The 26,168-nt window shown below is 38.9% G+C and overlaps 1 protein-coding gene across 2 annotated transcripts in view; it reads right to left on the bottom strand.

Moving 5' to 3' along the window:
• Nucleotides 1–25,468, bottom strand: part of MAG1 (Calcineurin-like metallo-phosphoesterase superfamily protein) — a 146,368-nt gene extending 120,900 nt beyond the window's left edge. The window contains exons 1-2 of one of the 2 annotated variants that reach the window (XM_089431759.1): nt 25,235–25,468; nt 24,871–25,069 (exon numbers count right to left, since the gene is read on the bottom strand). In XM_089431759.1, coding sequence (XP_089287885.1) covers nt 24,871–25,002 — 132 coding nt within the window. In that variant the 5' untranslated portion in view covers nt 25,003–25,069; nt 25,235–25,468. The remainder of the gene's footprint in view (nt 1–24,870; nt 25,070–25,234) is intronic. The other variant, XM_089431758.1, reaches the window with a different exon arrangement.
• Nucleotides 25,469–26,168: the final 700 nt, after the last annotated feature.

The raw sequence follows: 26,168 nt of genomic DNA, 5'->3' as shown, positions 1-26,168 counted from the left end.
CAGATGAAGAGCAGTGGGATAAACTGTGTGAATTTCAAGATTAAAGAAAAGATCAGCTACATCCAGCGCAACACCCAAATCGTGGCAACTCAGCAACTGTTCTCTGCCAAAATAGTACCAGACATCTAGATCACTTCACCAAATTCACCTTTTTTGTAGTTGATAATAGATTTCCATGTCAATGCGGAATTCATTGTAATATTTTTAGAAATTTTGTTTAAATACTTCATTCATTCGAAGTATTGGGGGTCGGTTCCTGATCAGTGTAATTTTTCTATTGAGCATTGTACTTTTTTCCACGCTGCTGGAGCGTCAATAATACAAAGACTTTCACAGGATTCTTGTGCTGCAAATTACTGGTGATGTTTTTCCTATTGTAATTGTTGTTTTCACTGTTGTTCTCTGCGTTATAATCATCTGAAAATCTAATTGTAAAACAGGAAGTGTGAAAAATAAGATTTGTTAATTGAACACCTTATTTGGACTGTTTTTACAATCTATATGTTTTTCTTCTGAAGTTTGATTGAAAAATTCTTAAATGCTTTTCAATCATTATTGAAATCACCTCTTCTCCATTTCATAATTCACTTTAAAGATCCAGTAAATGCAACTAGCTCGCCCTGTGATTATTCTTTTAAACATATTGATGCAATATCCAGCATTATTTGACTCCATATCCCAATGGAAAAACAGTAATTTGATCTGACCAACCAACCAAACCGATCAACCAAATTAAAACAAACAACCAAGCATAATTATAACTAGTCTAAGATCATATTAAAAAACAAAGTTAAATTATAAAGAGAGATCCCTCTCTGAAGTTGGCAGGGCTAGATCCCAGCTTCAAAAATGGTTTGATGTTGTCCAATGTATTTACTCCCTCAACCTCAAAAATACAAAACGATAACACTACCCTCTGTGTTTACACTCCAAAACAAGCCTAAATTGCTCGCTCTTCCTTCCTGTGAATGCGGCCTAGGTTGGGTTGCCTCTTAGGCCTCTCAGCCTCCTTCAAAACAGAGATCCAAACCTGTTGCCACCTCAGGAAGGTCTGCAACCTAGACTAGAGCTATAACGCAACTTAGATGTGCTCCAAACATGCCCAGATCTTATCTCAAATACTCAGCCTTCTGCCTAGGAAACTCGGCCCTCCAAATAGTCTAGAAACGTCACCAAATCATGCTCCTTTTCACCTTCATTGGAGTCCTTCAAGCCTACGGCCACTTCAGAGATCTTCCTTGATGTGTTCTGCACTTTGGATGTGTTATTTTGACCTCAATGACTCTTTTATTTATATGTTTCATTTGGGCTCCAATGAACTGTCCTTGAGGGCTTATTCTAACCCAGCCAACCTGACTTTTCTTTTGCAAGCCCAAATAACATACAAATAAATTAATATCTCACAAACTACCATACCTCTCTTGGTGTTCTTTGTGTCCCCTAGCTCCATTAAGGGTACTCTACAATCTCCAAGGGTTAGGTCATCAAAACTCCTAGTGGTTTCACACCCACAAGCTTGGGTGCAAAGCCCACATGCTTGGGTTCTTAGCCCACAAGCCCATTTGTGATGCCACCTCCAAAACCCTGAACCGTAGGGCTTGGAGTACCTCCCAAGCTACAAATCTCAACATTTCACCCTCTAGACTAACTCTCCATGAATGTTTTGACACTTATAGGGTGGCTGCAACAGTCTAAACAGATTGTTATCCTTGCTTTTTATGCAAACTTTTCAGTCTGTCATATAGGACAGCAAGTTTGAATGAGTTATGTCTGCCTATCAAGGCACCCAAACTGAAAGAAAGAAGAAAGAAAGACATTATTTTAACGTCCACGAGGCTAAAGATAGCCTATGAGACAAATTGCTTCTTCATCTGCTTGATGTATTCAACCCTTTTTCTGTCAAGCTTCAAAATAAATGCTCCTAGCTTCTCGACAAACCCCTCGCTAAATAAATTATCCCAAGAGCTAGCTGCCAGCATATCTGCATAACTTTCTTTGTTGTCTTTGAAGACCTCACATTCTAAAATGAAATGTTTTTCTGTTTCCCAATTTCTGGAAGAACAAAAAATGCATACTCTTTCCTCCCACACTTCCTTTGGCCTTTTCCAGCGCCTTGTTTCACAACGGAGTTGATAAGAATTAGTCCTTAACTAAACAATAAGAATTTTAGCTCTCCAAGAGATATTGGCCTCTATGTATGCTTTTGGTTGATGACTATGAGTGGGATTAAACACTTCAATATAATAATTTTTCTTTTTTCCTAGCTCCTTATCCCAAGTACGCTTGTGGAACTTTTCCATAACAAAAGCTTTTTTCTCTTTGTTGTTTATGGGACACGCGTTCAAGCAAATACCCCATTTACTAAATCATTTGTTATTTTGTTGCATCCAAGTTTTTTTGCTCTTGCACAATCTATCATTAAAGACAACCTTAGGCCATCTACCCTCTTCCATTTGCTCAAATTTTTTTAAATACCGTATGACTCACACCATAGCAATTGCTTCAATAGGAGCAGTCCCTGTTTCACTTAACAAGATATCATAAGGAACTGCACTTTTAATCTTAAATTTGTTTGCAATCAAACGCTTCTGAATTTTCTCAATTTGTCTCCACTGCATGTCGAATGTACTGCTGGCCATAGTTCACAACCATAGAGAATCACCAGAATCACTAGAAGCCCAAAACGAGTTTGAGTGGTTTTCCAGTCCCATAACTCTGCCTCTCTACACCTATGTTGAAAAGCATAAAATGCTTTCCAACCCGCCAAAGTTCTTTTCTTTCTACAACCATTCCAGCTTAGATTTTTGTTGAAGTCAATTCCGAGGTATTTGTAATCCACAACTTCTTCCAGAATGTTTCCTTCAAAGTAGAACTTATGCTGGTTATGTTTTCTTTTCTTAGAAAAGACCACTACTTTCATTTTGCTGATATTGACTTGCATCCCCACACTTCTATAAAAATGCTCAAGGGATAGTAAGTGCTCTTGCAAACCAAGAGTCGATTTAGCAATCAGAATAAAGTCATTTGCATACAAAAGAAGCCTTATAACAAACTTGCCCAAATAGATATCATCACCCCCTTGCAAATTTAACCACTCCTCAAGCTTGTCGATATATAAACCAAAAAGGGTAGGAGACAGTGGGCAACCTTGCTTGACCCCGATATCACTTCTAAAACTTTCAGAAATGCCTGTTGAAGTTCTAATTTTGACTTTCACCTCTTCGTACAACCTATGCACAACTGCTCTCAAATGTTTAGGAACCCCAAGTTCCTCCATTCTGTGCCAAAGCTTATCCCTAGGAACCGAGTCAAACGCTTTCCTGAAATCAACAAACCAACAAAAGGCTTCTTCCTTTTTCTCCCAAACTTTTTCAGTGATGTGCCTTAAAGTTATACAATGATCAACTGTGGAATGTTTAGGTCTAAAACCTACTTTCCCTTTAGTACGCTTCTCTTTTTCTTCTGCCCACTTGCTAATTTTGTTTTCTAGCATGCTTCCAAATAGCTTTGCAAACAAAGGGTTTACCATGATGGTCATATAATTGGAGTGATTATTGACGTCACCGCTCTAAGAGGTATTGCCAGACTAGTTGTCCAATCTGTGGGGAGCCCTTGTTGTATGATGTTGTTGAAGATTTTTGTAATCTGAGGTGCAAGAATCTTTGAAATATTCTGCTTGGAGTTTAGCTAAGTCTTTTGCTTTTCCAACACCCAACTTCTTGCTACACATCTCTACCTCTTGTATCGTGAAGAGTTCAGTATCAGTGTTGACCAAGGGGGGAGGGTCAACCTTGGGAAACTACTCATAGAGTTGTTTTGCATAGTCAAACCATTTAGAAGCTGTAATATTATTTCCAATTTGTATCTTTTTCGGTTGGAGCTCCTTCCAAAATAATTTGGGATTATTTTTCCCAAGGAAGATTAGTTCTTCCCTCCTTGAAACCATGAAATCGGCCTTTTTCTTGCTTAATAACTGCTTGTAAGCTTTGAGCTTTATGTTATCCTTGTTTGACTCTTTCCACATTCTCCTTGCCTTTTTGTATTCCTCGTCAAACCAAGCATTAACCGGAAAGCAATTTGTTTCAGACTTCTTAATTTTGTTCTTTTGCACTTTGCAAGTGCGCATTGAATTAAACGTGTTAATTCATGACTATGAACGCTGTGAATTGTAATTTTCTCCTTCTCAAAGAGCCTCTCTAGCATCATTTTGAAGGTATTACAATTTTCTGGGGTCAAAAGAACTCTGCCCTGTGGGAGATTTTGTTGGACATGCTGAATTTTTTACTCAAATTGTTTCTTTCCAATCCAAGAGAAACATAAATAAATTGCCTTGTGATCTGATTTGAAGTCCCACAGCTGATCTCCAATCAAAACTTCCTCCATTTTCTCACACAAACCATGTGAGCAAATTACATAATCTACCACACTTGCTCCATTGTAAGTATTGCAAGTGAAATTACCGAACTTTGCCCATCTAGTCAAGCCATTACAAATGACTAAAGCAATGGCCCCACATACAGTAAGCAATTGTTCACCAAAGAGATTGCAGCCCTTGTCCTCTGAAATTCTTTCCCACTGATGATTACTTTCTTCTGTAAGCCAAATAGGGTCATAATCATCTTTACAACAAAGAATGCTAGCTTGCTCACTTGCAGTCCTAGCATTGAAATCACCCACTATAAGGACTTCACCTAGCCGTGAATATGTTGCAATATCCTCTTTTAAGGCTACAAATGGATCTTTGTGGTCAAGCCCTCTACCTTTGTAGATTTTTGAAACCTGCAGTGCAAAATAGCATGCTGCAATTCTGATGTGGTTTCCATTTTCTGATATTTTAAACCAAATGAATTGCTTATTTGAGTCTTCTTTTTCTAACTGAATGAGACGACTTTCTTTCTCCCTTACTAAAACCATGATACCCCCGTGCCCTTTGTCATTCCTTGTAGCCTTGTTCCACACTGTCATCTTCCAGTATCCTTCAACCAAAGGTGTCTTGCACCCTTCATGCTCATGTGTTTCTACGAGGCAAATTATGTCTCTATCTTCCGAAAGATAATACCATTTCTGGTAGGAATTTTCAGTGGACCAAAATACATAGGTTGCATGTCATATGTTTATTGAGTTTTGGCTACTAATATTTGTCGTTTAGAATTTCGCTACTACAGTGACAATTTTACAGCTAGACAATATGTACAAAGTGAACATCTCCACCCCATTTAACTCCACATGAGGCATTCATCTTGTACAAGAGTTGTTGGAAGTAATTTAAGGACTCCTCCCTTGGTTGTTTAGGGAGTGTTGGGCCTAAATAGCAGAGGCTTGGGCCAAGGTGACAGTGGGTCCCTACCCTATGTGTGCATATCTAGCAGGTTGTTAGGACTTTAGCAACAATGCTAATTTGATCGGTAACATCCCACATGTCAATAGGGGTACATAGAAACTTTTGCAAATTTATCACCACCATTGTAAACCAATGTTGCGAACATCGCGGTCGGGATTAAAACAGCGAGGGTTTGAAATCGGAAAAATTTATAAAAATCGCGATAGAATTGGTAAAAATTGGCAAAAAAATAAAAAAAATCAAAATCAAAATCGAAAAAATCGTCGATTTAATCGGTCAATTTAATCGTTTCAAGGAAAAAACCATGATTTTCGCAACACTATTGTAAACCTAAGGTCACAAATCAAAGCATCGTAACAACCATGTGAGGTTTTCTATTAGGTATCCCAAACCTATGTCTTGTTCTCATTGTTTATATCATGTTGTCTTGGTCGGACCATCGCTAGCCCCTTGTAGTTCTCTTCAAGTGCCTCTCGTCCTATATAGGGTGGAGAGCCCTAGGTTTACTTGAGGACTCATGGGTTTAAGGGAGCCCGCTTTTGTAGGGGTGATCATCGGTGTATGAGCTATTCCAACATGCCTCAAGGTGCACCTATCTTACCACATGGTTATGGTCTATAGAGTCTAAAAGTAGCCTTGCCTTTGGTACACTATCTCTCAAATAGCTCTCATGCACAATGTTGTAGCGCAAATTGACCCTACTAAAATTCTTCACCTCTTGCAATATTTTTGGCATCAAAGGGATCTAATAGAGTGGCATATTCTTCTTTTCATTGCCATGATCATGTTCCTTCCATTCATGGAGGAGAAGAGTACGAAGTGTTGGGATCCCTTAAAAGAGAATCTATGGGAACCACTGTTGATAATATCGGCGATATATCGCAGAATATCGGAAATATCACAATATTTTCGGCGAGCCGATATATCGCCCTGAAAATATCGCGATATTTTCGGGTCCTGAAAATATCGCGAGATTTACGAAATATCGACGATATTTTCGAAAATATCGCGCGACGATCTAAAATATCGCCGGGCGTGTTTTTCCGCGGCTATAAAAGACGAAAATTGGTTTTTTTTTCTTCACTTCTGTTTCTGAGTGTTGGAGAAGAAAGGGAAAGAGTTTTGTGGTGCTTGTCAAGGAGGGTTTGAAGATCAAACGACGATTATCACCACCAATTAAGATTTTTTTGTGGATCAAAGATTGAAGAGTAGTGAAACAAACTTCATTTCTTCCATTAGCAGGTATGTTCTTAAAAACCTCTATGTTAATGATTTTTTCATAGATTTAGGGTTATGCTTGCTTGCCTCTTTGCCTACCAACATTTTGTTTCTTTGTTTTTTTCCATTTGCTATGATTTTCATGCCCATGAACCAATGCAAGGGTTTTCTCCATATTTGGACAGCAAGCTTCATTTTTTTTTTTCCAACTTTCTTATGCACCCTCTTATTGCCATTTTTCATTCACATTGCAAAATGCAAATAATGTAGTAATTTTTTTTTAATGAGGTTGTTATTACTTATTATTTTTTCATTTTGTGTTGGGGGGTTTAATGCCAATTTTTTGTTTTTTTTGTGCCCTAGGTTTGAATTAGTTCACTACAAATGTCAAATATGCCAAAAGCCTTGGACCCATTTTGGGAGTATGGGGAGGCTGTTGGTGGGGCAAATCAGGCATATATATCATGCAACTTGTGTGGGACCAAGATGTCAGGAGGGATTACACGATTGAAATACCATCTGGCTAAACTCTCTGCATATGATGCAGATGTGATGCCTTGTATGGTTTCTAGTGCAGAGGTTATACAAAAAGCTCGTGAAGCAATTGCTGAACAAGACAGAAAGAAAGCTGCTAGGGAGAGGCCAATGGTCTCAGATAGATAGCGGCTAGTTTTATTTGTTTTGCAACTTTTGCTACATATAAGTTTATAACTCATGATGATGAAATACTTTTAAAGTTTTATATATGTGATGTTGTTTTGTTTGAGTCCTTGATTGGACAATTATCACTATCAGGGATCAGCAGGATATGTGATGTTATTTTGTTTGAGTCCTTGATTGGACAATTATCAATTTATCACTATCAGGGATCAGTAGGATATGTGATGTTATTTTGTTTGAGTCCTTGATTGGACAATTATCAGGGATCAGCAGGATTTGGTATCGCCTTTGAAGTTTGATGTATCATTTCTATTTGACATCATATATATCAATGCCTTCTTCATATTTATGTGCCAATGTGTTTAGTTCATGTTGTTATTGCTTTATATGTTTAGAAATCTGAAAAAAATGAATATATTATGCATTTTTTATGCTTGCCGATATTTGCCGATATTTTCGCCGATATTGCCGATAAGATATTTTCCGGACCCTCGCCGATATTTTCCCGATACCAATATTATCAACAGTGATGGGAACACTCACAATTGGATCGCCCATTTGTTGGGATCATTTAAAGTGCCATACCAAGTGCCGAAAACACCAACGAATGTCCTACAGGCTACAGCAAACAACATATCTCAATATCATTATTTTCAGTGAATGTGATCACAAATTTATTGATGCCTTGTTGCTTCTGACTATTTATGTCAATGGTGATCCACTGCGTTAAAATACAAAGAAAGTAATATAGTAAAAGTCCTTGCTAGTTATTTTGGTAAAAATTGACTTTCCCGGTGCATTGAAGGCTGAAGGGAGTTTCTAGAGGGATGGTAATATGAACAACTATATCTTGTTATGTGTTATTATAGAATCAGGTCCACAAGAGTGTTGAGTGCCAAGGTAAGTCCAAATATTGAAAGTGTTGAGTATCAATTGCGCTCACGAGAGACAGCTCGAGCCAAATAATACTGAAATCAGTTTCATATTTCACCTTATTGTTTAGAATATACCAGTTCCAATTTCATCGTGAGGCTTCTTGGTTCTCAGACCTAGATAATTCTATTGAGGACCATGATCATATTAACATCGGCTCACTAGGCAATTAGAACAAAACCACCAATTGTTTGAGTCGATACTGTGAATGGTTTTGACAATGAAAGTTGTCGATTTCTTCAAAAAACTTTGCAAATTCAGTGTCAAGGCACAATATATTGACCAAATGGAGGTAAATCACAAAAGGTCATTGTTGTATATTTGGGTATGGCATTTCAAATGCCTCCGAATGGATGTCCAGAACGCTTTGGAGAGTTACAAGAGGATCAGTTTGGAGGACAACTGAGATGTATACATTCTTCAGAAAAGGGTGCCCAATACCTTGAATTTATTATCAAATTCTACCTTTTTGGTTATTGGTGTTGTCAGACTCATTATGGTTGGCATTATCAGCATTGCTTACTAGATAATTTTATCTCTTGGCCAAATTGGAAAAGGCTTAAGCTAAATGAAACACTGAAGCCATTGTGTCTCTTCAAAGTGCCATTAATTTCAATGAAGGGGTCAGCCAAAAACGTCTTCAATAAGACAGCCAATTCAAGCTAACCAAAGCAATTTTTGCAATTGTCTATCATTCAAGTATCATGTGCTTGATTTACTTTGGTAAAATTGTCAATGAAGATGATTCATGGTTTAACCATTTTTTTCCAATTTTGAACCATCGAAATGTTCTGTTAAACCTTCCTGGGAAGGGAGGATTTAGAGAAGCATACAAGACATTTGACCTGTTCGAATATAGGTATGTAGCATCCAATCTTCATAGATTAAATACACAGTGGATTGTGGAAAAAAAGCAGATCCAAATATGATGTTTATGAATGCAATACTAATATGCCAGCCTGACAATATGTGGATTCCTTAAGTAGTATCGAATAATGTTAGTGGATGGCTGGCAGAGCACCTGGCAGCATTGGATGGCAGTCAAAGGGTCAATTCTAGATTTATGGGCATGTGACAGATTTGAAGGAAACAATTCCAGATCTTTTGCAATTGATTTGAAATCTCTTTTATTTTTAGTTTATTATCAGACTTTTGTTCCAAAAACCTTGTAAAAGCTTGTATGTGGATTTTCTAATTAAAGCTATGATTTTGTAATGTAAAAGGGGAGGGATTTCGGCACTAAGAGAAGAGACTGGCGGCCTGATGGCTGTGTCTTTTTGTAAGCCCAATGGGCCTTTGTAATTTATAATTTTTCAGATCCAAAGAGTTATCCTGGATTCATGGCCTGGAAAAAATAGAATTTGTTTTTCTTTACTTTTTTTGGTGTTAAGCATCGTTCAAATTCATATCTTTTCTTTATGTTCCAGTTAAGCATTAGTTAAATTATATGGAACACCAGAGAGGCTAACTTGAGGATCAACTTCCCTCAATTCTCCTGGCAACGTTATGTCTTACACTGAGATTTTAATACAAATAGATTGTTTGTATTATCCCTCTGCATATATAAATTGTTGCCCCAATTTCATATAATGAAATTGTGCTCTAATTTAACCATTAGAATGTTATTCTGATGCATTTTCTACATTAACAGATATCAAAGACATTCGGTGAATGTCTGAATCTTTTATTCTTCTTCTTAATTTCTTCCACCTTTTGCTTATTAGCTTTGTGCTCTATCTTTCAGGACTCCATGCCCAATGGATACTCTCTTGGCTAACTGAAATTTGCACTATTTTATCCCAGCTCTCTGTCATCATGATTCACAGCCTAGTCCACTCACCTAAATCTAGCCATTGCGCTTAAAACGCTGTTGTTCAGTGACAGTGAAGAACAGATAAGCCTCATAATGTTTCAGGGAGCCCCTTCTCGTTCAAGGGCCAGCTTGGTTCTAAAGCAGGTTTGTTGTTGCCTTGGCATAGTTCCTTGCAGCTAGGAACTGTCTACAAGGCGATACAACACATGGTAGTCTCATATTCACAACTCTTCACATTTCCCAAGGCAATACACGATTCCCAATGCAAAGTGGACCTGGTCAAAAATCCAACTTAATCTCAGACTATCGAGCTTGATGAGAGGAGTCTGTGCCATGTTGAATTTTTCCAGTCAGAGGAGGCAGTGGCTAGTTACAACTTGGTCAACAAGTCAAACAAGTTTCCAAGAGGCAGAACAGAGACAACATTGGGCAAAATAATGCATGCATTACAGTAAAAGTGATTATTAGAACAAAAGGAACGATACCCAGGTGGTACATTTCTCAAATTCCTCAAGGCATTATGGAACCAACACAAGTGCTAGATGACACGATCATGGTCGGTTTAGCCAAAACTAGGTCCCAGAATTGTCAAAAAGTCAAAGGCGTCAGAGATCCAATTTGTAGGGGACCAAGTTGAGGGAAAAAGTCAAGTCAAGCTAGTCGTCATTGAAGTCAACTAGCCATTGGGTGGTCTAGCACCTAGCTAGTTGTTGGAGACTTCATGGACAAAGAAGTTATGCCATTGACCAAGAGAGTAGTCGTTACAAAGTTAATTAATATCCCTAAGGACCAAGTCGAGTTCCTCTCACCAAGTCAAGCCTTCCATGGGCAAAGCCGAATTCTTCAAAGGACAAATTAGTGGGATGTTGAGCTATTATTATTTACTATTCTTCATGGTTGACCATACCGATCCATTAGAAAAGAAAATTGTGGACTAAATTGGGCAATGTGAACCAAGCCAACGCACCTTGGATGGGGGGGCCACCTAGGGAAACATTTCCCCACGTCCCCCTTTGGGGGAGATGCAAGGAGAAACATTTCCCTAGTGTGGGAGACACATTTCCCCAAAAGGGGTGCTTCTAGGCATCCCCCCTCAAAAGGGGGATACCCAAAAGCATCCCTTTTAAGGGGGGTGCCCAAAAGCACCCCTCTTCAATTTTGTCTAATTACCCTTAAAATTTAAAAATATCTAAAAAATAAATAAAACAAAAAATTTTAAAAAAATGAAATTAAAAATAAAAATAAAAATACATAACAAATATCAAAACCTAAATTAATTTGCAATCCCTAACTCACTCATTGACTTACCAAGCTTAATTTTGTGATACTTACCACACGGCGCTATCAGACTTACCACTTAATTGTTGCCTCTCTTCCCCCACGACGCTCCTTCAATGCCCATTGTCCATTTTTAATTTTCAGTTTCAACTTTTGAGTCTTGACTCTAGATATCGATGACCTTGGACTAATTCTTTGACTCGTCACTCTTTACTATTTTTGAGTTTGAGTTATATCAATTTATTATTCCAATCTTTAGACTTCAGTGTCTACGATAGTCTATTTTACTTAGTACTAATTAGGTTCTAGAATGATGAATGATGAATTTTAATTTTAAATTAATTTAGAATCTAGAATGCTAAATAATAAATTTAATTTTTAAATCAATGTAGATTCTAGAATGATGAATATGGATCAATGAATTTCATTATTTAATTCAATTGTGTATGGATCAATGTATTTATGCTTTCATTATTGAATATGAATTTGAATTTTATACATACATACATATACATATATATATATATATATATATATAATATGAAACCGGATTTGTCCCCTAGGCCTGCCTTGTCCCGAATCTGGCAAATCGGACACGATTCAGGCAAATTCGAATCTGAAAATCGGGATTCGATGTGTCCAATCGGGACATGATCGAATCCGGATCGTATCCCGATCGGGACACGATCGAATCCGGATCGTATCCCGATCGGACATGGCAAATCCCAATTTTCGGATTCGAATCCGGAAAAAGGGATGTCGCGTGGCGTTATAAAGGCAGTTTTTGCCTTTCTATTTGCACACTCACTTGTTTAGTTTGCTTTGGGTTTGTTGTGGGTGTTTGGGAGCAAGGATCAAAGGGTGTGGAAACATTTTCAAGGAGATTCAAGCAACAGGTAAGTGCATTTTCTCTCTTTTTTTTGCATTTTTATTACAGCAGTTTGCATGTGCATTTCTTTTACAAATTTGTGCATTTTTTGTTTATTTTTTACAACATTCATGGCTCAATCAAGGGCAGCAAAGAAGGGAAGAATGTCCCCATTGGAGATGCCCCTCCTCTCCCAATTTCATCAGGGTCTACAAGTGTTCTCTCTATTGCAAGTGGGGTTGCAACAACAGCTTCAAATGTTGAGGGAAGACTTCCTCCTCAAGGTAACAAATATCCCTTGTGGAAATATGTCACAAGAGTGCAAGGGCCACCCAGCAAGGTGAAGGGAGGAGGCAATGTGAGTTGAAAATGCAACTGTTGCGCCACAATACTTTCACGAGCACATATTTCCGTGTGAAAGGTCATTTGTTGGCTTTACCAAGTTGTGGAAATGGAGCTTGTACAAATGTGCCTTTACCAAAGAGGAAAGAAATACTAAGAGAGTCCAATGTTGGTATGGCAAATGTGGCTGCAAAATAAAAATAAAACCAAGAACAATGACCCCCTTCCATTCTTGAGGAAAAGCAGCAACAAATTCCCATTTGAGAGTTTTGGTGGGGGACAAGCAGCAAAAAGAAAGGCAATTTCACTTGGTCCAATGGACAAGATTTTTCAGAAGGAGAAACAGGAAGAGCTTGATCTCAACATTGCCTTTTTTTCTATCAAAACTTCATATCCTTTAATGTTGCACGCTCACCTCTATTTATTGAGATGTGCCGAGCTCAAACTCAAAGGGCTCCATCAGGGTATGTGCCTCCTAGGTCAGAGAAGCTTAGAACCACATTGTTGACGAAGACAAAAAAAGAGGTGGAAAAATGCTTGAGCCTATTAAAGCATCATGGCCAACATCTGAGGTTAGCATTGTTTTTGATGGATGGACATATCTAGCACAGCACCCACTCATAACTTCATGGTGTCTTCCTTGAATGGTCCAGTTTTATTGAAAGCAGTGGATGAACTTGGACAATACAAGGATGCACAACATATGGATGAGTTGTTTATTAAAGTTATTGAAGATGTAGGTGTTGATTCTTGTGTGCAAATCATTTCAGATAATGCACCTGTTTGCAAGGTTGCTGGCATGATTGTGGAAGCTAAATATCCACAAGTGTTTTGGACACCTTGCATTGACCATTCAATGAAATTAGCATTGAAATCTATTGCTTCTGATGTGCTATGGATTGGTAACATTATTGAGGATGCACGGCATATCCTTAACTTTGTACAAAATCATACAAATGCCCTCACTATCTACAAGGAATACAACAATCTATCATTGTTGAAGGTTGTGGATACACGGTTTGCCTCTTCATTCATCATGTTGAAGAGGTTGCGGGAGGTCAAGACTGCTCTTGGGGCCATGGTTATTTTAGAGTTTTGATCTTTTTGGAGAAAGACAGATCAAGTAGCCTCTAAAAGAGTGAAGGACGCAATGTTAGATGATGCTTGGTGGAAGAGGTAGATCTACTTATTCAGATCATGCACCCTATCATTTCTTTGCTTCGATTTGTAGATATAGACCAACCCATCCTAGGAGAGGTTTATGAGGGATGGGATTCCATGATTGAGTCTGTGAGGAGCATTATTTTACAGAGTGAGTGCCTCAAGTATGAGACATCATCAGAGGCCTTCTTCATCAATATACAGGATATTCTTGTCAGCATATGGGACAAGAACTGCACACCTTTACATTGTTTGGCTCACCCATTGAACCCAAAATACTACAGCCATGAGTGGCTGAATGGTGGACCTTCGCACAGATTCCCTCCTCACATGGATGGTGAAATCTCACAGGGGAGGAAAGATGCATTCAGTCGGGTTTTTCGAGATCGAGCATCCCTTGATGAGGTGGAGGATGCCTTTGCAAAGTTTTCCACTGGCACTGGTCGATTTGCAGGATATGATCTTATTAGAGACAATGGGCTAAGAAGCCCTATTCTTGGTGGGCAAATCATGGGGCAACAAGCCCTCCTCTACAACAGTTAGCCATGAGGCTCCTCTCTCAAGTGAGTCTGTGAGGAGCATTATTTTACAGAGTGAGTGCCCCAAGTATGAGACATAATCAGAGGCCTTCTTCACCACTATACAGGATATTCTTGTCAGCGGATGGGACTAGAATTGCACACCTTTACATTGTTTGCCTCACTCATTGAACTCAAAATACTACAACCATGAGTGGCTGAATGGTGGACCTTAGCGCAGATTCCCTCCACACATGGATTGTGAAATCTCACAGGGGAGGAAAGATGCATTCAAGCGGGTTTTTCAGGATCGAGCATCCCTTGATGAGGTGGAGGATGCCTTTGCAAAGTTTTCCACTGGCATTGGTCGATTTGCAGGATATGATCTGATTAGAGACAGTGGGGCTAAGAAGCCCTATTCTTGGTGGGCAAATCATGGGGCAACAAGCCCTCCTCTACAGTAGCTAGCCATGAGGCTCCTCTCTCAGGTGACTTCATCCTCTTGTTGCAAGAGGAATTGGAGCACATATGAGAATTTGTATAGTGTCAAGAAGAGCAAGCTTGAGCAGTCCAGGGCAGAGACAATAGTGTATGTGCACACCAACCTTCGTCTTATTTACAGGCAGAGGGATGAGTGGTTGAAGGGAAAGGCAAAGATGTGGGATGTCTTTCCTGATAATATGGGTCTGGACAGTAGTGTTGAGTTGGCATTGGCCAACTTGGATCTCAATGATCCAGTGCTAGACCCTGTTAGATTTGATGATGGTGATACTGTAAAGGGGTCATCCTCCACACCAATAGATGCAGAGGTGACTTTGGATACAAAGGAGGATGCAGCAAAGGAGAGCAGTGGTGACCATGATGATGAAGAGAGTGATGTTGATTTAGATGAGGATTAATGACTCATGAGTCATCAGCTACCTATTGCCTTAAGGCTTGTATACTTGTAGACTTGTAATTGTAGTTGTAATTGTTTTGTATTTGCTATTTCTATTTGCCATTTGGCATTGCACTACCTATGTAAACAGTAACACATTTTGATTTTGATGACTTAATGAGAAAAGTACAGTATCTTTATCTTACTAGCTTGTCTTTCTCCTATTGGATCATTGATGAATTGAATGTGTATTATAATTTATGATCTATCATTTATGTCACAATTGTATTTGTAATTTTGTATGCATAATGTTACTTTGTAAAACTTACATCTAGATGAAGATCTATGTTTGAATCAATGAATTTGTATCATGAATGAGAATTTGTGTAAGAAATATCTAATTTTTAATATATATATATATATATATATATATATATATATATATATATATATATATATAACGTATCCGAATGTGTCCTGTTCCGGGGGGTCAACGTGTCTGTATCCGACACTCGAATCCTCGTATCCGTCGAATCCTGAATCCCCGTGTTAGGTGACTTAGTATACATATATATATATATATATATACACAAACACACACGCACGCACACCTTGACGTCCCCCCTAAATTTCCCTAAAATTTGAGGGTACTCCCACATGTCCCCCTGTGTGTCTTCCCGCACTTGTGTCCCCCTATCCCAGAGTCTTGGTGGAACATAGGTTCCCAACAATCAAAGAGGTAGCTAAAAATCACTTTAAGGCTCTATATTCTAAGTATGAGGAGATCGGTAATAGGGGGAGATCAATCCCAATTCTACTAGGGAATGCTAGAAAACATACCTACTCTGATTTTTAATGAAGGTAACACTATGTTGAATAAAAATCATATAGGAAGATAAAATTAGCAATGTTATTTGGGGCTTAGCCCCTAACAAGGCTCAAGGACCTAACAGTTACACCATACAATTTTTTCAGGTCTACTAGGATATAATAAATATTGATTTAAAGTGCATGTTTCACTATGTCCAAAAGACTCGTAAAATCAATGGCAGCACAAACTCTTTTCTTGCTCTAATCTCAAAGGAAGCAAATCCATCCTCTTTTTCCAAATTTTGTCCAATATCATTTTGCAACTCTTCATACAAAATTCTAACAAAAATGACAACAAACAGGTTAAAGACGATCCTCCCCAGAATAATCTCTGACAACCAAGGTGGATTCATACAGAAACATAAGCAATTCACTCAAGTAGGGAGAATGGGGACAAAGGAATGACCATTGAGATAGACATGTCCAACACTTTTGACTGAATAAGGCATTCTTTTCTTTTTGATGTTCTAAGTAATTTGATTTTAATACTCATTCTATCTAGTGAATTTGTGCTTTGTTGAAAATGATAGCGAGAAAGGGTTCCTTGATTTGTACCTTAATCAAAGGGACCTCAATGAGTTCTTCCTTAGCATGCTTAAGTTCCTATAAGTTAGGAACCAGTTCCTATAAGTTAGGAACCAATTCCTATAAGTTAGGAACCAATTCCTATAAGTTAGGTGCTAATTCCTATAAGTTAGTACGAATTCCTAAGGTTTAGGATGAGTCCCTACAAATTAGTATTAGTTCCTATAATTTAGGATCAGTTCCTAAAAGTTAGAACGAGTTATGAAGCAGTTAACTAATGTGCAAAAGTGGAAGGTCGAGTTTATAGTCTTCTAGTGCGAGTTAATTTGGGAATAAGAAGAGTGATTGAATCTCAAGTTGTAGAATTGAGATGAGACGAGTTGGATGAGTTAGTTAACTCGGTTAACTCATCAATCACAAAATCAATTCCTAAAATATAATTTGCCAAATTTAGCCATTCGAATTGCTTATAAGGAAGATGAAGGCACTCATTGTAATCATTCTTCTTGAGCACAAGTATTGTGTGTGAGGTTGTAAGAGTGACAAGAGCAAGAAGGAGCTTGTGTGTGAGATTTGATAGAGGAAAAATTGCCTTGGGAATGCACTAGGAAATAGGAGGGAAATCCTAAGAAATAGGAGCTCCTCGTGCACTAGGAAATAGGGGCTTATTTCCTAGGATTTGCGCAAGGATCGAGAACCACATCTAGGGAAGGCAAGAAGGCATAAGGATCCAAGGTCTGGAAGGGTTTCAAACTTGGTACAAGCAACGTAAACCAGATTGGTTCTATTGAAACAAGTTGTATTGTAAGAGATCTATTGCTCATTCTTCTTCAATAATATTCTCAAGCGAGCAAACGGTTTTCCCAGTTGGGTTCCCTAGAAAAATTGTGTTGTTGAATTATGTGATTGTGTATTTATTTTTGTTCCTATTCCACTGCAAAATAAGTAGAGAAATTTGGTGTCTATATGAAAAAAAATTAGTTTCAGATTGTTCATATTAGCAGTTGCAGAATTTTGTGGATTTTCTACATGCTTGTATTAGGGGTTCATGGATTACACCCTTAGTAAACAAGAAGCCAGCCAATTTTTTTAAAAGCAATGGAGGACTGAGGTATGGATGTCCTCTATCTCCTCTCTTGTATATTATAGTGGTTGAGGCATTAAGCAGGAAGCTAGAATTCAAAAGGGCTCTGGGAAGCTTATCAAGAATTAAATTAGTTAGAGGTGAAAAAGCATGAATCACTCACAACTGTTGACAACACTCTCTTTCATGGTGCTTCAACCATTATCACTAAGCATTTTAAATGCATTATTGATCATTTTCTAAATGCTTCAGGAGGTAAAGATAACAATGGTAAAAGGCTAAAGCCATCTTTATGGATGGAATATCAAATCTTAGTTCATTCATGCAATTTCCAGAATACTTCCATGCAAAGAGTTCTGGACCTACTTTTAAGTATTTGGGAATGTCGATCTCTCTCAACAATTCCTCAAGTTGGTCTTGGCAAAATATAATCAGCATAATCAAGTCCAATTCCAATAGTGGGGATCCCAGGGGTTGAACTTAGCAGGGGTAGTGGTTCTCGTCAAAGCAATGTTAACAACTTTCCTAATCTTCCAATGTTCTACCATGTTAGCTCCAACAGGAATTATGCAGCAAGGGTCTTAGGAAATCCACAAATTCCTGTGGTATGGAGAGAAATCAAATCACAAAAATTTCCACATGATCAACTAGAATACAGTGAGAACTTCCAAAGATAGAGGCAAGCTAGGAATCAGAGATCCAATGATCATGAATATGGCTTTGGGAGCCAAGCTAGTTTAGAGACTAATCTCCAGAAAGCTAGAATGGTGGAAGAAAAATCTCCATAAAAAATACTTCTAAGGGAATCGTGAGATATGTAAATAGCCCATTGGAAAATAGAAAAGGGTCTTGTTACCACTCAAACCGGCAGGGGACCTAAAAGGGGTTCCTAAGAGGGCAACGGTGGAGGCTTAGCCCATTGGAAAATAGAAAAGGATCTTGTTACCACTCAAACCAGCAGGGGACCTAAACGGGGTTCCTAAGAGGGCAACAGTGGAGGCTTAGCCCATTGTCACCACAACTAAGTCTCCCTGCTCTTTACGGACTTTCATCGATGGGAGGAGTCCCAGTAGTGTAGGGATCACTTGTAAAGTATACTTCAATGGATGGAAAGTGACCCTGGAAACCCTTTCCCAAGGATGGAGTGAAGAATGGAACTTGCTTGCTCTTTAAGCAAGGGATTTGATCCTCCAAGGATAAGGAGTGAGGATTGGAGGGTTGAGGGAGAAGGAATAGGCTTATAGACGCGGTTCTCAATCCCTATAATCCTTGGGAAACTTGGATTCCCAAATGGTCCTTGACAAATAATCTTTATTGAGAAATGGGACCACACGGGACCAAGTGGACCCAGCCCAAGCTCGAGGATGGAATGCAGCAACCAATGATGTTCCTATCCTAGACAATGTGAAGGGAAAGGACCAAACAAGAATATTTACTTCAAAATGTTGAATTGATCCTGTTGAGGTCTAGCCTTTGGGATGCCTAGGCAAAATTCGATCCTAGAGCTAGGGCTTTAGATTCCCAGAGATTCCGTCATTAGAATTGCCTCAAATTTGGAGGAGGGAGGGGACCCACTAGCACAGTAGCTTGTAGGAGATCAAAGTTTTTCCTTGGGTCAATTCCCGGGAAATTGATGCCCTAGGTGACCTTTGAGGGCTAGCCCTAGGTGACCTTTGAGGGCTAGCCCTGGGAAAAAGTGGTAAAAGGTGAAAAAAGGTGAAGGAGATGACCACCCTTTTTAGGGATCAGTGCCTAATTCACTTGGGGATATGGAGTCAAGGATGATGATGAGTAAGAACTTGGTTTCTTGATCAAGGAGGCCCGGAAAGTCAGCTTCATCCAATGTTGAGAGAAAGAAAAGAAAAGTGACCTTCAAGCATTTATACTTCAAAGCAAATGATGCAAGCTTATCGAGACAAATAATCTCTAGGACATTTCATTCATATAACATTGACCCATACATTAAATTAGCTAAAACATGCTTAATTCCACATTTCAATTATGCAGCAACTAGCCCTAATTTTAGCAGTATGCAGCAACAAGAATAACAACGTTAAAATTTACTTACAACATTATAGAGTATATCCAACCAACATTTTGTTTGCAAGACAAAGCTCCAAGACAAGAAAAATAGCCCAAATCCATACATCAAAATTCATCCATCTCCAAAAATATCCTCCAAGGAAAAAATGTGAAGTTCTCTATGATTAGAGAGATCCCAAGTCAAGTGATGATACAAATGAATCCAACTAACTCCTATTTATACACTAATTGGGAGTTCCATTTAGCTAATGAGCCATTGAGCCTACATTAGCCCCTAAAAATAAAATAATGTGCAAACGACCTAACTTTGGTGACAAGCCCACCAAACTAGCTCACAAATGAAAAGATAAGCTTCTCAAGAGGACAAATAATAATATATGCATGTTGTAGGGCCCTCTAAGAGGCCTAATGAGGTCCATGGGTACCACAATGAAGAATAGGACCCTCAAAAGCAGTGGACAAGGGGTTGGCCCCTTGTAATAACCTGTGGTGCTCCAAATGACTATGGGGGCACACAAGTGTCCTCATGGGTCTCCAAACAAATCGAAAATGCTTGTAGGTCGCCCTCAAGGGCCAAGATGACAATGTAGGAGATGCCACATCATCGTAGAAGTCCTATATCATTTGCCAAGTGTATGGTGTAGATCTAGGGCCCGCTAGGCATGATGGATCAGGTGCATCCTCATCGTCCAATGAGTGAACCACGAACAATCTCTGAATGGCTGTGGAGATCCATGAAGTGCAATCTGCCCAACTCTCAACGCTCACCCTATATGTGCCAATGTAGCCCTTTGGAGGATTAGGACCTCGTATAGGGAGACCAAACCCCAAATGGAACTACAATCCTGCATAAGATCCAATGCGTACCCTAGGCTTCTAGTACAACAAGTCATTAGAGAAATCGAGTAAATGAGCTTACCTAATCATGGACCACAGGTGGCAACTTCATAATGGCCTACCCTTCCATAATGGGCTTCGAGATGTGACAATGTCTCCTAAACTCGTAATGGGGTTAACCAAGTACCCTCTTAGGTGGTTTCTGCTTCTAAAAGGGATAATATAGTCAAGGGACATTTGTCAAAAGGTGGTGGCATGTGGCAGATAGGTGAATGAAGTAGGGAATGAGAAGGGGCAGCCCTAAGTCACACGCTAGGGCACAAGGGTAGCTAATAACAGGGAAGCCCACACTTGGGTTTTTAAGGTGTAGGAGGGAGAAAATCATGGTACATGAGGTGCCCCGGCCATAAATTTTCCACCCTTCTTTATATGCCTTTTGCTTTTTTATGATTTTCTTTGATTAACTGCTCGGGGCTCAAGGGGTTAGAGCATGATGTATAAGATATAATAGTCAATTTCCCCCCTTTAATGTGGGGCGGTTCATCGCCCACCAGGGGTTGGGACAATCATGGGTTCCTATATGATAAAGAAGGCTCATAGAACCTATTGGAACCAGGGTGATGGCCATGAGGATGGGGTAGAGCTCACATATTGGCTTTTTCCCACGTACTAAATGTTTATGTCCCGGCCATCTTATGCATTTTCTGGTACTTTTTCCTGTTGAATGTGGCCATATATGCTTTTATCTTTCTTTTCAGCTGCATCAACCTACGGGCTTCATTCTAGGCCATGACCCAAGGTATGGGCAAGGGGAAGGGGCACCCTAACCCTATGTGGAACCAGTGGAGGAATGTGGACCCAGCTGGGAGATATGACGAATGGGGTAATAATGAATGGAAAGAGGGTAATATAAGCGGATAAGGGAGCGGGACCACACAACCAAAATCGGGGTTTCCTATGAAATACCATCCCTAGAGCCAAATGGTCAGTAAAAGAGATCCCACGAGACTAGAATCCAAGGTTAATACCTAAAAGGGGTCTAGGGGACAAGAGCACAGACCTAGCCCATTCTTTCCGTCGAATCCCCCATTAATCCATACCCAGAAGTGTCCATGATAAGCAAACTACAATACTCAATTTCCAAATGACAAGGCATACCTTTAGGTTCAGGAGGCCCACCTTCAAACATACGATCATGGCAGATGGGCGAGGGACCACATGGCTGGCTCAGGTGGCGGAGAAATGGCACAATGAGCTAGCTGGTGGCTGCAAGGGCTATTGGCTGTCGGCTGAGGACCATCTTGGGGAAAAAATTTCTCCTAGGGATATTACCCACAAAATGGTGGGTAACAAGTCCCACATTTAGAAGCTACTTAGAGTCGTAGTTCCAATAATTCAGTCCAAATTTACATGGGTACCAAGTAATGGTAAATCGATCAACATATGGAAGGACTGAAAGACTATTTTATGGGGAACCTATCTCTTGAGCATAAGAGTGAATTGATCCCGTTGAAATACTAGATAGAGTGTCAAGGTTTAAACACCATGAGTGATATCGCATCTTGGGATGCAGAAGCAAGCCGCTGGTTGGGTTGGTCTCTCATGTCACCGCTTGCCGATTTAGCCCCTTTGGCTTATCCATTGATAGCCCCTTTCACAGGATGTGATCCCTTTAATCTTTCTATCTGATTGGAGAGAGTTGGGCAACTCAAAATATTTTGTCAAAGTTGGATATCGAGACCAAATTCAATCTCCACCTCTTCCTCAACAATCTAGTTTATGGAAATGTGTTTGACACAATGATGGATTCCCTAAGATAAACATTTTTGGCTGGATGATGATCCATGGGAAGCTTTTGACAGTTGAGAACCTTCCAAAAAGGGGAATCCATACACTCTCCCATCGTAGTGGTTGTTGTAGGGATCAACCAAAGAATGAGAACACCTGACACATGGAAAGATATGTTCACTCTCTGGAGTAAATGTTATAAGGGATTGTTCAAAAACAAATCCGTTCTATGAAGAGTACGACAAGCTTTACTCAAATTCATTCATTGGAAAGTCTAATTGGCATATAATAATGCTATGCTCCGATAGGGATTGGATAATCCAAGGCTACAAAAGGATGAGGTCTTCTAGTGGAAACCATCAACATCAGAGGCAAGAAAAGCCATGAGATGCATTGGCTAGATAGTGATGAGAACTGATAAATGTATGGATTTCCATTGAATAATGCAGCTAAAGTGAGGATCTGGATTGTCATTGACAATTCGAGCATAATTATCAAACTTGTGAATTCTAAAAAATAACTTGTGATAGCAACTTGGCATCTCTCAGTGCAAGAATTCAAAAAAGAGACTCTTTGTTCAAGGAGGTCACCTTCTTCCAAGTTCTGAGGGCTTTCAATTGGCCTGTCGACATCCTTACAAATGAGGCCTCAAAATTAAACAAAGAGACCTTTAAAAAAATGAGGGCTAATGTGTTCAAGCCATCCCCTAAGTTTATCTATGATTTACCAAGCATGAAGACACATTACAAATCCATCAACCAAAACATGTCAAGGCAATCAAGTCATCGTGTTATATCAATGGGGAGATGGGATGTGGAATGCATCACTTCTACCATCCATTACTCACGAGTCAGGACCGATAATTTGTTTAGGTTCTCCGTTCTAATGCTCTTTTCCGATGTTGGGTTTTAGGGTCTTGGGTACACTCTGAGTTGTCTTTGGTTGGCGCTTCTGTTTTTAGTATGGACTCTATTCAAGTTTGAATTCACGGGTTGGCTGCCCTCAACCATCTTGCTCTATCTTGCCTGGTATAGTTTTCTTCTTAGGTTGGCATTACACTTCAGTCTACTACATCTGTTTCTAGGGAAAGTCTGGGTTGGTCTTCTGAAATTGCTCCATTGAATGATTTCAAGTTTTCTTCTAACAAGGCAACAAAGGAAACTTCTAAATATGGACTATGGGGAAGTTCAAGTGTTACACTGGGTGCTCTGCAAGCATGAGGAGTTCATAAATATCTTATATGAACAGAACATCAATTTTCCTGGTGACCAGCAAGGTTTATGAGAATGAACATCAATGTATACCCAGAATCTTTGGTTATGGAAATTCTTATTCAGCAAAGGAGGCAAATTCAAGTTTTGGAAACTGATTGTTCCATGTTAAGGAATGTGGTCTGCAATCTTAGTAAAGGCTCATACTCAGCTGCCTCCAATTTCAGAATGACAGTGAATCCAGCCCAAGAAGATCTCATGAAAGAAGAAATTGTACATCAAATGATGGAAGATATGGACTTGGGTATCCAGGGATCCCATCCCACCTACCTGGAATAAGATGAAGCCCTCTGTAAACATGTTTTTCATTTGTTTTCATGTTAGGTAGAACAATACTTATTTTAGGAGTCTTTTTTAGAGTTTATACTAAGCAACTTTTTGGAATCCCCAGCAAAGTATGACTTTGAATTTCCGTTTCCAACATATATACCGTATGCCTGTATAGCTGGTTTACTTACAAGACAGTACTCTTTTGTATTACCTCACTGTTCAGCTTAGCTGTAGCTTTTTCTATACAAATTTTATGAGTTTTTTGTATTACCTCATTGTTCAGCTTAGCTGTAGCTTTTTCTATACAAATTTTATGAGTTTCTGTTTTAGAAAAAATAAAAGAATATTCACACACAACACACAGATAAGGGAGGGGAAGGAAAGTCTTGCAAACAAGCATGATCAGCCCACAATCAATCAACCACTATGTTAATAGGGGGGCACTCCCTCTATGGACATATTTGCTGGAATAAGAATCAGCATACATCCATTTTAACTCCAGATCTAATAAGCACCAAAAGGGATCAAAAAGAAATAGAAGCACAACCTATAGGTGCTTAAAAATCAAGGTTCAGATGAATCTATGCAAGTTTACTTTTATTGTTATAATGAACTAAAAAGTTAACTTTTATGGACTTCAATTTTTCAACAATTCAATTTGACACGTCTACCTAGATTGTACAAGCACTTCATTACTTTTGGTGCAATCATGGTATACTGGGGCTTGCATGCTACTGCAGATCAGTTCTCACAACCAATATGCGGTATCAGGTAAGGAGATATCATAGTATTTTGGTGTATACCAAATAAATAAATGCTGTGCACATTGAGCATAATTATCTTAAATAAATGTCGGGGCTAGCCTCTCACATAATTTAGGCACACATCATATTTGTCTACTGAGTTACTGCCTGTAGCCTAGTATTTATGTTACGGGTATGCTTGAGAATTGTTGCTCAGTATCCCAAATCCCCGAACAGAAACCAAAACCCCAACACTGCTTTAAACATATATAGATGACACAGCTGGGCTAAAGAAACGCGCTATTCTGTTTGATCTTACGACATTAACTTTATACTTGTAAAGGTAGGTCCACGCCGAAATATCAAATTGGGGTCGGGGGTACTTACGTTCCATTAACTAAGCGATAGGAATTTATAATGAGGGGCATACCTTGATGCAAAGATTCCCAGGACTAATAATGTGCTGAATTTTTCCCGGTACAAGCATAGATTTAAATTTAGTGGGCAAGTCAGGTGCCCTGTGCGGAATATGCAAGTCACCCAGAGCTAGTACCAGCACCATCACTTCTCCTCTTCTATTCAAATTTTGTTAATGGTAATCTCTATGCCCTTCACAGCAATATGTTCTGCTGCCAATCAATCATAATCATTGCACTGGCCATTAGAAAATCATAAAATTGCCCCATCTAGGAACATAAATAAGGTAAGAAGAGCCCGAGATTGGTAGCTCAAATTTGACAGTTGCGGGATTGAATTTGAAAACTGACAGTCAATGCCCTAACACCAAACAGTACCTGGAGATAGAGAATAGTGACGCGAATAGTTGCAAGTTTTCCGACCCAATTCCTTTGAATTTGCAGATCTAAATGAGTAATACAGTAGGTGGAAGAAGTGTGTTGGCAAATAAGAGTCGTTTCGATCATTACGACAAAACTTTCGTCATTTCCGTCGTGTGTGCTTTCGTATGCCTATACCATATTTTTGCGAAGAACATTACTTTGTGTATGCTGCCTCACGGTGCTTTCGGAGCAAAACCCTTAATAATGTGGGATAAGGGATAATCGATTTTTCCAATGTCTTTCCAATCGTAAATTTATTTCTTTGAATTATAATCCTAAATTTATTTTTTTAAATTATAAATTATTGTATCCTTCTTTCTTTTTATTATGGGAGGAAGAAAGCAAGTTTGTTTTGTTTTTTTTTTTATGAAGAAAGAAAGAAAGTATTTTAACATTTACGAGGCTAAAGATAGCCTATGGGACGGATTGCTTCTTCATCTTCTTGATGTATTTTGCTCTTTTTCTGCCAAATATTATATCCTCTATTCGATTTCAAATCCTACGGAGGACACTATGGCCCGTTATAGTAAGGTTGAAAGGATAGGTGTCCCCTTAGAGTCTAGAATCCCAACTCAAGTTTTTGGTGGTCACTGGACATCTTGGACCTAGGCTGAACTATAAGTTTATATATATATGGCTTGTAGGATGTTGCATATATCTAGGGAGGTTGCTAGTTCCCAACAACCATTTTTGTGGTTAAATTAATGTGTTGAGAGCTTCTCTCCAATATGGAAGAGATATAATGCCTTCTATCTTGTTATATAAACATTTCGACTTAGTCAAATTACACAAAAATAAAAATAAATTTAAATTTAAAGAAAAGAATAATTATTATTAAAATAAAATTGAATTAAAATAGTCAATTTACTTGTGTTATTCCACCTTATGT

Source organism: Pinus tabuliformis, chromosome 5_1, assembly GCF_031772625.1.
Source record: "Pinus tabuliformis cultivar Carrire ecotype Pingquan chromosome 5_1, CPIR1, whole genome shotgun sequence".
NCBI lineage: Eukaryota > Viridiplantae > Streptophyta > Pinopsida > Pinales > Pinaceae > Pinus > Pinus tabuliformis.
The sequence above is the reverse complement of the archived record's forward strand: the minus strand, read 5'-3'. Positions and strand labels throughout refer to the sequence as shown.